The 12,184-nt window shown below is 40.9% G+C and overlaps 1 protein-coding gene across 1 annotated transcript in view; it reads left to right on the top strand.

Moving 5' to 3' along the window:
• clcnk (chloride channel K) overlaps positions 1-12,184 on the top strand; it is a 19,432-nt gene that overhangs the window by 2,165 nt on the left and 5,083 nt on the right. Inside the window, 12 exon segments of the mRNA XM_005730759.1 lie at positions 106-234; positions 1,769-1,908; positions 2,030-2,107; positions 3,575-3,650; positions 4,174-4,299; positions 6,306-6,390; positions 6,689-6,790; positions 7,005-7,089; positions 8,542-8,694; positions 9,280-9,349; positions 9,497-9,607; positions 9,895-10,111. Of these exon segments, the coding sequence (XP_005730816.1) occupies positions 106-234; positions 1,769-1,908; positions 2,030-2,107; positions 3,575-3,650; positions 4,174-4,299; positions 6,306-6,390; positions 6,689-6,790; positions 7,005-7,089; positions 8,542-8,694; positions 9,280-9,349; positions 9,497-9,607; positions 9,895-10,111 (1,372 nt within the window).

Below are 12,184 nucleotides of genomic sequence, written 5' to 3'. Positions count from 1 at the left end.
ACACACACACACACACACACACACACACACACACACACACACACACACAAGCTAAGTAAGCAAAGCACACAAATAATCAGTGCTTCTCTCTCGTGTCTCTTGCAGCTCACCAGTGGCTTTATACGATGCTGGAAGGAAATGTTTTGCTGCAGTTTCTCTGCTGGACTCTTTACCCAGCATGCATTTGTGCCATTGCATCATCATTCTCCCACAACATCTGTCCTTTCTCCACAGGTCTGTTGAGCAACAAGCAGGAAACATGATTAGTTCAGGTGTTTTTTCACAGGCTGTGTTGCTTTTCTCTGTATTCTGAGAGCATGGCATTGCAACCGTCCAAGTCCACAGGTGAAGAAAGAGGGAATTAGTTTTTATTTTAGGTCTCAAATCTATCTTAGTTAGATTGTGGCTTGGGGGATAGTCACCACACACTACAAACAAAGCTCTAGCAGAAAACACCCCTTCCTTGAAACGTTCTTCAGTATGCAATTTAGTTCTGTGAGAACATTTTTAATCAACAAGCTTACCTAAAACAAAGGTGTCCATGTCAAAACTGAAAGAAAAAAGCAAAACTATTTGTGTCCAAAGATGATGTTTATAACTAAAAAGACTTGATTTTTCTTTACAACTCATATCATCAACGCCTCATAATGCCTCTAGATTCAGACTCGAATGTATTTATATTATTTATGCTATTTATTTATACTTTTAATTCAACTTTAACATAAATATACAAAACAATAACACTAATGATATAGAGGTCTCAAACACTTGTTACAGGGTTAAAAGTCAATAGAAAGTGATTATTATTGTGAACAACAGGAACTACTACAGCACGAAAAACTCTCCATATATTTACATGCAAACCTGATTATTGTTGTAAGACAGACTTGGAAAAATTGTGAGCCCATGCTTTAAAGCACCAGTTTTTTTTAGATGTGACAGCTAAGCAAACACTGAGTCTCTACCAAATGTGGATGTGTGTGAGCTAATGAGTATTGCAGTAGCAAGCTTTTGCCATTCATTCACTTACAAGTGATCATTACCGTGGAAGTTATGTAGTGTTTGGCTACAACACGGCACAAGATTAGAAAGGATAATTATCCAAGGTGATTTTGTGCGGCCACACCGTAACATGAAAGGACATTCAACCTTTTTATCTTCATTATAGTCTTAGAAAAAAGATAAATGAGCACAAATGAACGTGAATATTCATTTTTCATCACCCACTTTTTTCTCTTGGAAACGTCTTTCTGTCTATCTAAAATGAATGGTTATTGAAAAACAGTCAAATGAGATATGAAGAAGTCAACTATGATATTAGCAGTCTCAGAAATCTTGTATGAAGTATGAAGGATGTAGGATAAAGCATATCTAAGGGACTATGTGTTCTATCTGTCCACCGTTCGCAGTGCAGCTCTGTACTGTAGCCCAGCGGTCCCTCTGGTCTCTTACTTGCAAACAAAGCAAACAAGGAGACATCTCAGGTGAACCATAAAAAAGGAGAAATTGGTTTGATTTATGCAACCAAAATCCCCCTGTGCAGATATAGCCTTTACAATCAAATACTGAAACACAGTTCATCTTCAGCTTGCCTGTTTTGTGTTGATGGTCTTTTTAAGTCCCAAAGAAATCCTTGCCTTGACGTTCCCCTCTATTTAATCATTCAAAAATCATTCTTGCGTATTCACCTATAATAGTCTTTTTTGCCTTTGTGATTGCTTTTCTACCTCAAACTCAATCTTGTAATCCCAATTGTTTATCTTCTCAGGCTCAGGGATACCAGAGGTGAGAACCATGCTGGCGGGATTTGAAATGCCGCATTATTTGTCTCTCACTAATTTGTTTTCCAAGTTCTTGGGCCTCATCTGTACACTGGCTGCTGGCAGCACTGTTTTCCTGGGCAAAGTGGTAAGATGACTCAGCATGTCTTTTTGTTACTCAGAATGCGCAGCAGTAATGTAATCATTTTGCTAATGGTGTGTTTTCTGATTTGTTGTGACGGTTCTGTATATTTACCTCGAAACATCAGGGTCCATTTGTGCATCTTTCCACCATGGTGGGAGGTTACCTGAGCAATCTCTGCACTCTCATACAACGTGATAAGAAGGTAAAGCACAGAGAAGTAACTAAAAGGGATGCTGTACATTAAAACAGTCTGTGTATGTTAGAAATAAAGCACATTTTAATTCAACTTTTTTGATATTTGGGCCCAGAAACCTTTCAGTTAAAAAAAAAGAGAAAAGCTTTGATAAACCCCTTATATTGCACATCAGGTACCAAACACCAGGTAAACAAAGCCAGAGATGATTTAGTGGCACAGCTGAAGCTCAGGTGTTAGAGTAGGTAATCTACCAATCACAAGGTCATTGGATTAATCCCTGACCCCTCCAGTCCACCAATCCAAGTGTCTTTGCACAAAATACAGAACTTTTACTTGTCTCCAACGCAGTATGTGTGCTTAGGCCTAAATAAATGTTTGATCGGGTGAATGACACAGTTGAGTGAGACAGAAAGTTGAGTGCTCAGCACGAGTGGAAAGGTGCTATATAAATCCATTTAGTGGCTAAAATGACAGAGATTTAGAAGTTAGTAAAAAACAAAAGGAGTGTGAACACTGGATGTCATCATTTTGCTGTAAATAGGACCCCTAATCTGTTTGGACAAATAATTCTGACTCAGAATCTATTTGTCATCTTCATCTCTGTCTGCTTACCTCATTGCAACACATTTAATCCTTGGGTTAAGATCAAAGCCTAACTGCTGTAACAGATACCTGATAATGAAAGTGCTGAAATAAGTGCTAAGTGAAATAAAAGTAAGTGATGCATAAATAAAATACTAGAACTTGTCTACAGTCTTCCTGGACAGTCTAGAAATATTAATCGCACAGCAGCCCATTATTTGTCAGATAATTCCATTAAAAATGCTCAAAAGGACGCAAATGTTTTTGAGAGGTCCAGATCAGTGCTCAGGTGAAGCCTTTCCAAAATGCGCTAGCTGTAAGTGGCCAGTGTCATCTTCCACCTCTCAGCCAAAGCTGACATAAGCAAATCATGCAAGCTTCAACCCTCATGCAGTTGTCCTAAATGAGAAAATTAGCGATAAAAACTAAAATTGCTTCTTGTTTCAGGTTGCAAACATTTTTGGTTTATACTTCAAATTTGGGCGTTTTAACATGATGGTCTATGGAGGACGACTCATTTTTGGAGCCAGCCACGAGTGGCCGTTTGAGGAACTGCAGCTTTTGACACATCAGAAAAAATGAATCACATCGAAGGACTGAAATAATTCCAGTAAAGACAGAGTCATCTTTACAGGAAACACAATAAGAGAACATAGGCTCTACATGCTTGTTAAGGCCTGAGTGATGTCTAAATGTTAAGAGCTTTGCGTTTGATTCTTCCACTGTTTGGAGGCCATGTTATTTGAATCATAGCAAGGGACCTCAGATGGGCTCAGACGGGGTGTGAAATGCTTCTCTGGAAAACAATAAATGAAATCCTGCTATGTTCTTTAAAGCATAAAAGTCTGAAAAAAGAGACAGCACACACACTACAGCATGTGTTTCTTGTAGGAAAAAGCAGCTGGACAAATGTTGGTTGTATCTGCCGGGGTCGGGGTAGCCAGCTGCTTCGGAGCTCCCATTGGCGGTGAGAAAGCCAGGTTGAGCTTTACAATCAATAACTTTTTATGTATCTGCTCACAGCAAATCTGTTTTTCGCACAGTTACTCAGGTAATGCTCTTTTCTGCCTTTGATTTCCCTTTTGCAAGCTTCACAAAGTTGCTGTTCCCTTTTATCCTCCCTCAGCCCTGTTTGGTCCCCCATCGTGTTTGTATATGTTCCTCCCTCACCTCTTCCTCCTTTGATCACCTCTCCGCCTAATATTTTGATCTTCTTACCTCCATTTCTCTTTTGCATCCTTGCTGGAGGTTCATTGCCAAAGGTTTGTGCTTGAAGGATAAGCTCAAAATGTCACAATTTACATAAAACAGCAGGGGGTCTGTTAACACCTGAAATATACCCCTATTTCTGTTGGCATAGATGCAGACAACACTATTTATTACAGCCTTCCAAAGATTGTACTGTTTAAAGTAGAAAGGGCTACTGCCGTCGCATGCAAAATGTCATCTGCACCTTATTCCTTTGTGTCTTTGCTCCTCTTCCCCTGCAGGTGTGTTGTTCTCTGTGGAGGTGATGAGTTCTCACTTCGCCCTGAGGCATTACTGCCCATGCTTCTTCTCAGCAGCCTGTGGGGCATTGACCTTCCGACTTTTAGCAGTGTGGGGTGGAGATGGAGGTGATGGATGCACTAAACACCACTCGCTCCTTTAATAGTCTAGAAGTAGAGAGTTTACTTTAGAGTCGCAGAAAAAAAAGCCAAATAAAGCCTAGAAGAAGAAGAAGGAATTCCCTCCAAATATGGAAAATTATTGTGTTGCATTGGCCAAAAAAAGAAAGAAGAACACAGTTCACTCAATCAAAATCGAAATATTCTAAAATGAGAAGCTTAATATGAATGCGCGCCTTGTTTTTCTGTATCAGTGCTTGGGGCAGTGGAGCTGAAACAGATGTCAGAGAAAAATGTTCAGCAGTACGTCGAGTAAGTGGTTCAGAGGGTCCAAATCTATTAATTATCCACAGCCTTCCACCAGACAGCCAGACAGCGTGTTGATTCAAACTGGATCCAAACACCAAATTCCTGCAGGGAAGGGTTAGGGTAATAAACTTGCTTTCCAGCAGCTAACAGTTCAATAATCAGGCCACAGTAACAGCTCCTCACAGCAACAAGTCCAAGATAATATGATGATAATGACTGAAGAGCTGAGATTTTACTGAAGTCAGACTTACAAGGACATTGTGCTATTTCCTTTTTAAAAGCTGGACCACTTAACACCAACAACTGCGTCGGAAAATAATGACATTTTAAACACAAGTGTCCTAGATTATACTGGGCCACCTACACGCTACACCTACATGAGCGCTCAGCTGTAGAAACACAGGACATGAAGCTCCAACCACACAGTTTTTATGCTGATGTTAATGTCAGAGAAGATCTGGAAGTCTGCAGTTACTGAGTCAGCAGAGCGTTGGACACTTCTTTTTTTTTACACTGTGTGCCTTTAGTACATGGTGACACTGGTTTCCACTGTGCAGTAGTAACCATTGACAGCTGATCATGTCATGGTCCTGGGTTGCTGTCCCAGTTTTTCTAAGTTAAGGATCTCTTAGTTTTGGTTATTTTAATACTTACCGTTTACAGTTGCTTTATGTTTTCCCTCGGTTTTCCTGGTTTTGTTTATATTAAGTTATTGTTTCAGTTCATCCTGCCCGTCTCAATCTCTGTGTTTGGTGTTGCTCGTCTTGCCACTTCCTGTTTTATTTTCATAGATGTTTGTCCCCTGTGCCTTGCTAAAGGTTCTACTTCCCTTGTCATCCCTGATTTGTCCCCACTGCTTTTCCCACCTGTTTCCCTCTAGGCTCATGTCCTTTTATAGTTATTGTCTCAGTCACCCCTTGACCTTTGCCAGGTCGACCACAAAGTCTATCCACTCCCAGAGTTTTCTGTAAAATCACTCCTAGTGGCTCCTGGTTATTTGCATTGTCTGGCTTTACTTTCTGCTTTTTTAGCATGTTTTCCTTTTACATTGATCAGCATTCACTTCCACTTAAGCATCCAGCATCCACTTTGGAGGAGCGTTGGAATTCAGTGAGCTCTGCAGAACGACTTGTTCTCTTACCAGTGTTTGTAAAAGCAGACTGCGTGGATAGGTGCTTGATTTTTCTGAGCCTGTGGTAACTGGGCTGAAAACACCTGAATTCAAAGAAGAGACTGTGTGGCCTGTTGCTTTGTCTACATGACAGCAGCTCCTTTACTGCCTGCAGTGCACCAATAATCCACCAGTGGGCAGAAGATGTATGTCACTGCAGCTTTTTCAGTTGCCTATTGATCATGTTGACACATGGATCTCTCAGAAACCCATGTGCCAGACTGTCTGACATAAACAGACTCTCCATCTCTCTCATGGTATTTATCATGAAGATGTCTCATGTTGAAGTAAATTCTTAATAAATGAAATATTTTCTTTTTTTAAATTCTGATTTTATTTCTTTCTGTTGTCAGTAATGTTGACAGCTATATAATAACTCGCCGTGTCAAACATCAACTTTGGCAAAGTTATTGGAAGCATTTAAGCTGGCAGACTGTAAAATCCAATACATTTTGAGTTCAGTAATGTGAGGGATTATTAAATTTGAAAGGCTGTGGGGAAGATTGAAGTGATGCAATTTGTTTTATGTCCACAGAGACTCTCCAGGCCTTGTTCAGAACTAATTTCCCCGATGCTTTACCTTTCTACCCGCTGGAAATTCTGCTGTTTGCTTTCTTGGGGTAGGTTTATTTTGACAGTATCTGCATAATCAAACAGGTCCTCTTTTATTCTCTGTCTGACAGATAATCCCTGACTTCTGGCATTCGTATTCATATCAGTCACAATGAAAACCAGCTGTTTTTCCTGCTGTACCAATTAGCATTCCAATTTTTTTTAGTCTCATCTCAACCATTTCCTCCTCCTCCTTCTCCTTCCCATGACTTCTCCAAGTGTAATGACTTCCGATAGTCTGTTGCTGCCTGGATTAAAATTAGCCTCTCATCTCTCACTGTGGTTTGTGTCACTGTCTGAAAACAGGCTGCTGTGTGGGGCTGTGAGCTGCTGCTACCTCTTCTGCCACAGGTGGATCCTGCGTTTCACTAAAACAAACCCAGTTTTCGCCAAGATGCTGACGACAGAGTGAGAGCTCTTTGCAACCTGAATTGTGCTGTAAAATCTGGTTGACAACTTATTTGCCTTTTTTTCCAGATAGAAGCAAATATTTGTCGAGTAACACACTTTAAAGCCCTGAAAGCATGGACTAGAGTAGATAGGAAAATATTTCAGGTTATTTAGAAGTCGGACAGACAATTGTAAAAGCTAATGGAATGAACCAAATGCCTGTATTTTGCAGGAAGGCTCTGTACTCAGGCATGGTTGTCTTCTTCCTGGCATCACTGACGTTTCCCCATTTTGCTGGTCATTACATGGCTTCTAAGGTGGGCATCAGCAGCATTTAAAGACATAAACACTGCAGTGAGTCACGCTGTTGCTTTCGTCTGAATGTTCCTTCATTATAATGCACTTTATTCTGAGTCACTCCCGTGTATGCTGCCTTGCTCTCATCCTCCTATAAATTGTAACTATTAATCCACAATTATAGTCTGCAACAATTTCACCGCTCACTCCAACACTTGATCTGAGCCTGATCAGATTGTTTAACTCCATTACGAGCTCAAATACTTTGTTTGTGTTTGTCATTACTTTGCTCTTCCTTAGACATTATTACACTCACCACAGAGGCTTATTTCACTTTTATTTCTGTCAGGGTGTCAGCTCACAATATCTAATTCTATCTCAGTAACTCATAACTGAGATTTTTGGCACAAAGCTTCTTGAATAATTTCCCAGTTCTAACATAAAGAAGAAACTTTCTTGTTTCCTAATTCCATTTAAAAAGCTCTGATTGACTCTGATTGCTGGTTTTTTTTTTTTCAAATCATAATAATCCCATTAAGCTAGCAAAGACGCTAATTGATGCCGTTGTTGAATATCACCATCACATCAGAATGAATATCAGCATAGAAATGCTCTTAGCAGAGGTAGTGCATCTGAAAATGACGGTCATGTGCATTGATGAGCCACTGCTTAATTATTCCATGAAAAACTACCAGTTTAGGCAGCAGCCCTGGTTCAGCTCGAACATGAGGCCCTTTGTTTTTCCCCACTCTCTGCCACCTTTGCTGCCTGCTGTCCACTGTGCTATCTAATAAAGGTCAAAAAAATAATGTTAAAAAATATTGGTACACACAGTTTTCATGCAGATTTGTGTGCAAATTTTGGTATCCATCCAATACCAAATACAGGGCCAGAATTCCCGATACAAACACTGATATCTATACTTTTAACTTAAAGGCAGCTTTTGTAGGGAAGAGCAGCGTGTAATGAGTTATGAGATGAATCATCGTGAATTTGCATTTTCTGATTTTAACCGCCACTAAATCTGTGGCTGTAATTAGAGAAGACAATAAAACTCATACTTCAGCTTTTCGTGTATTTTGAAACTGAGGTTTTTAAGACCCGGAATGCAAATGTGCCTTTTTATAAAGTGCTTTGGGTCAGCTTTTGCTGTTTAAATGTGCTATAGTTTATAAGTAAAATCGACGTGACAGTCAACATGAAAAAGTTCAGATATTTTTCATAATGCCTGATTGAGTTATATTTTTTATTTCTTAGAAAATAATTTAACACAATTCCTACATGTTGAACTTAAAGGATAGAAACAAAGTATCGATCCGATACCAACACCGGCGTTGCTGTTGATATCTGGATCGATCCGCCCAGCTCCAGTGCAAACGCACTCTTTGTAAATGAGGACCAATGTTAGCATCAGTCTGTTTTTGTTTCATAATGTGAGGTAGTAATACTAATATCACTAATCTTTTAATCAGTACACCATGAAGGAGCTCCTCACTTCTTTCCTGGATAGCAGGCAGTGGACCTCACAATCCCACAACACCTCCGAGCAGCTGCAGCCTTTGTTGGAGTGGAGCTCATCAGGGACTTCTGTCTACTTCTCTTTGGTTTTCTTTCTGCTCATGAAGGTACAGGAATGCAAAGGTCAATGAAATCATCTTTTTATCTGTCTAGGAATCCTAAGAAGGCACCAAACTCGGCTGCGACTCCTCTTGTTCCTCTCTGCTGGGTCACAGCGACCCATAATTGGAATACAGTAATTGACATTTTCACAATAGAATAGGCAAACTAAAGGCTGTTTAACCTTTGAGGATGAAATGTCTTGTGATGCTTGATGCTCAGTCATACCAGCACTGCGGGTGGAAAGAATGGGTTTTTGACCTTTAACAGCTATTAAAGTAATAGCCCAGTTACTGGTTTTAATCAGTCCCATTATGTGTCCACACATCTCTTCTTCTCATTTGTGTTTGAAGCAGACAGAACACCTTGGAAACGCACAAAAAAGAAAATGAGTTTAAAAGAAAATTTCTACACTGAGAACAGCTTCTGATAGTCACTTTAGCAGGAACCAATGAGCAGTTCTCTCATTTCTACATTTAAATGTGAAACGCAAATGCACATAATGGAATCATTTGTGCATAAATGAGAGCAGTGCAAACACAGCCTGATGTGACTCCTCTGGATGCTCTGTGTCTTTGTGTGTTGTGTCTGAGATGTGGATGTTGGTCCTCGCCTGCACCCTGCCTCTGCCAGCTGGATACTTCATGCCAGTGTTCATCTATGGTGAGTGTTTCAACTTTAAATTTCAATATAACAAGTCCGTCTCACTGCATCCTCACTGCAGGAGTGAAATGCTGTCTTTTTCCTAACATGGCAAAGCTACTAAGTAAGAAACCCTTTCTTATTGGTCGTTTTGTTTCTCTTTTCCAGGGGCAGCTATTGGGCGTTTGATTGGGGAAGGCGCTGCTTCTTTGTCTTCCACTGGAGTGACTCCAGGCCAGCAGTGGGCTTCTGTAAACCCAGGAGGCTACGCACTTGCTGGTAGAAAAACCTGACCAGCTGTAGTTTGGTGCTAATATTTTACACTCGCATTGACTTTTGCCTGAATGTTTGAAAGGGACAATTTTGCCTGCATTAATCAGTTTACTTCAAATTTTGCTAAACATTTTCCTAGAGCTACAATTTGAACCCAGTTTTAGCTAATAAGTTAATTTCTATCATCATCATGCCTTTCAACTTTTTAAGTTTTTAAGTAAATTTGCTGAAATGTGGCATTAAATTTAACAAAGCAACAATTCAAAGTGCATCGTATGGTTGGTCTGCTTTAGGTGCAGCGGCCTTCTCTGGCGCTGTCACACACACTTTGTCCCCAGTTCTCGTGGCTATAGAGTTGACTGGTCAGTTCACCCATGCTGTACCCATCCTCCTGGCGACTCTGCTGGCCAACGCCCTGTCACGCTCTGGACAACGCCCATCTTTCTATGATGCCTTGTCCATCAGCAAGAGGCTCCCACACCTTCCCTCTCTGAAGAAGGCAAGTCCTCAGTAAGTAAACACAAAAGGCCGTCTGACAATCTGTAGTAAACCTGCAAACCTGTAAACTTTGGTGCTGATTGTGGGTTTTTTGCATCTAGCTGAGCAGTGTGTGTAATAACATTATATTAGTAAGAAAGTCATATCAATGTATAAGGCATGAAAATGTACACTATTACTGAATTCTAGCCAGAAATGGGGAAATGTGTGAAAATGTGAAAAAAAAACTGAATACAAAGTTTATATTAATAAAATATAAAGTTTGTTTTAGTTAATTTTAGGTTTTCTCATTGCTGTTCAAAGCTTGTTTTTCAAACAGTGTTTCACAGTGAAATATTTCATCAGTTGATGTTTGGATCCTCAGACTCTGAAGTTATGCCGAGTATCAAAAGTTTCAACAAAACTTCAGTCCATGACTGAAACTATGAAACTATAAGGAAGCCAACCAAAGTGTAAATAGTCATACAACTAACACTTTTATGTATGGCTGTATATAAACTGCTTAAAAAATTATGGGAAGACTTTTTAATCAGAGTACAGCATCAAGTTAGTTGAACGTCTGGGATATTGATCGGGTCAGGTTGTTCATCAGTTTTAGCTGCTTTGGTGTTATTGAGTTCCAGGAGACAGGCAGTTACCCTAGGAGAGCTGACAGGACCGTAGAAGGTCCTTAAACCATTAGCAGGACTGATGTCTGCTCCTTTGACAGAACAGGATGATCACTGCCATAGAATACCAGAATTGGCAGGTCCACCACTGGCATCCTGTGCTTTTCACAGATGACAGCAGGTTCACCCTGAGCACACGTGAAAGGATCTGGAGAAATTATGCTGCCATTAACCTCATTCGGCATGACCGGATTGGCGGTAAATCAGCGATCGTCTGGGGAATCATGTTCATGGAGGGATGCTCAAACCTCTACAGTACAGGCAATCTGGACTGGCACCAGATCTGGGAGAAGATCCCCCAGGACACCAGACATTGTCTTATTAGGAGCACACGTCGACATTGTCGGGCTTGCATACAAGCATGTGGGGGTCATATAAACTACTGAGTACCATTTTTAGTTTCTGCAATGAAATTTGTGCAAAATGGGCCAGCCTGCTGCAACATTTTTGCACTTTGATTTTAGGTATGTCTTTGAATTCAGTCCCCTGTAGGTTGTATTTTAATTTCCTTACTTTCATTCCAAGCACATTATCCAGTCCATATCAGTGCATCCAGCACGACTTTTTGATTTGTTTTGAAAGAGTTCCTTTCATTTTTCACAGCAGTATAGTTGGGGAATGGCTGCAATCACAGCATTGTAAGATGGCGAAAGATGTACCCTTAGGCCCCCTCCTCGATTCAGAGATGGTCTTTCCCTTTTCATGTAAATGGCCTCCTTGACTCCGTGCTCAAACCAGCGTTCCTCCCTGTCCAGGATGTGTACATCCTCATCCTTGTAAGAGTGTCCACTGGACTGCAGGTGTAAATAGACTGCAGAGTCCTGGCCTGACGAGGTAGCTCTTCTGTGTTGTGCCATCCGCTTCGCCAGAGGTTGTTTGGTTTCCCCGATGTATAAATCCTGGCGCTCCTCCTGGCACTTAAAGGCGTACACTATGTTACTCTGTTTGTGTCGGGGGACCCAATCTTTGGGGTGGACCAATTTTTGGCGCAGCGTGTTTTGGGGTTTAAAAGCCACAGGGACCCAGTGTTTAGAAAAAAAAATGCGTCTCAACTGCTCCAATACTCCTGACACATATGGGATCACTACAGGTTTTCGCTTGGGCAGCGGTTGTCCTTCTCTCCTGGATCGGCTGGAGCTTTCTTTAGGTGCCTTCCCAGCTTTGACAAACGTCCAGCTGGGATAACCACATTTACTCAGGGCCTTCTTGATGTGCTGTTATTCTGCCTCCCTGGCCGCTGTGTCAGTGGGGATGGTGTTCGCTCTGTGTTGTAGCGTCCTGATGACACCCAGTTTGTGCTCCAGTGGATGATGAGAGTCAAACCTTAGATACTGATCCATATGTGTAGGTTTACGGTAAATGTCAGCTTTTAGATGTCCCCCATTACTGATGGAAATCTCACAGTCTAAGAAGGCTA

This window comes from Pundamilia nyererei, unplaced genomic scaffold, assembly GCF_000239375.1.
Source record: "Pundamilia nyererei isolate P.nyererei 1_Seehausen unplaced genomic scaffold, PunNye1.0 scaffold00039, whole genome shotgun sequence".
NCBI lineage: Eukaryota > Metazoa > Chordata > Actinopteri > Cichliformes > Cichlidae > Pundamilia > Pundamilia nyererei.
This window is presented reverse-complemented; position numbering and strand designations above follow the sequence as displayed.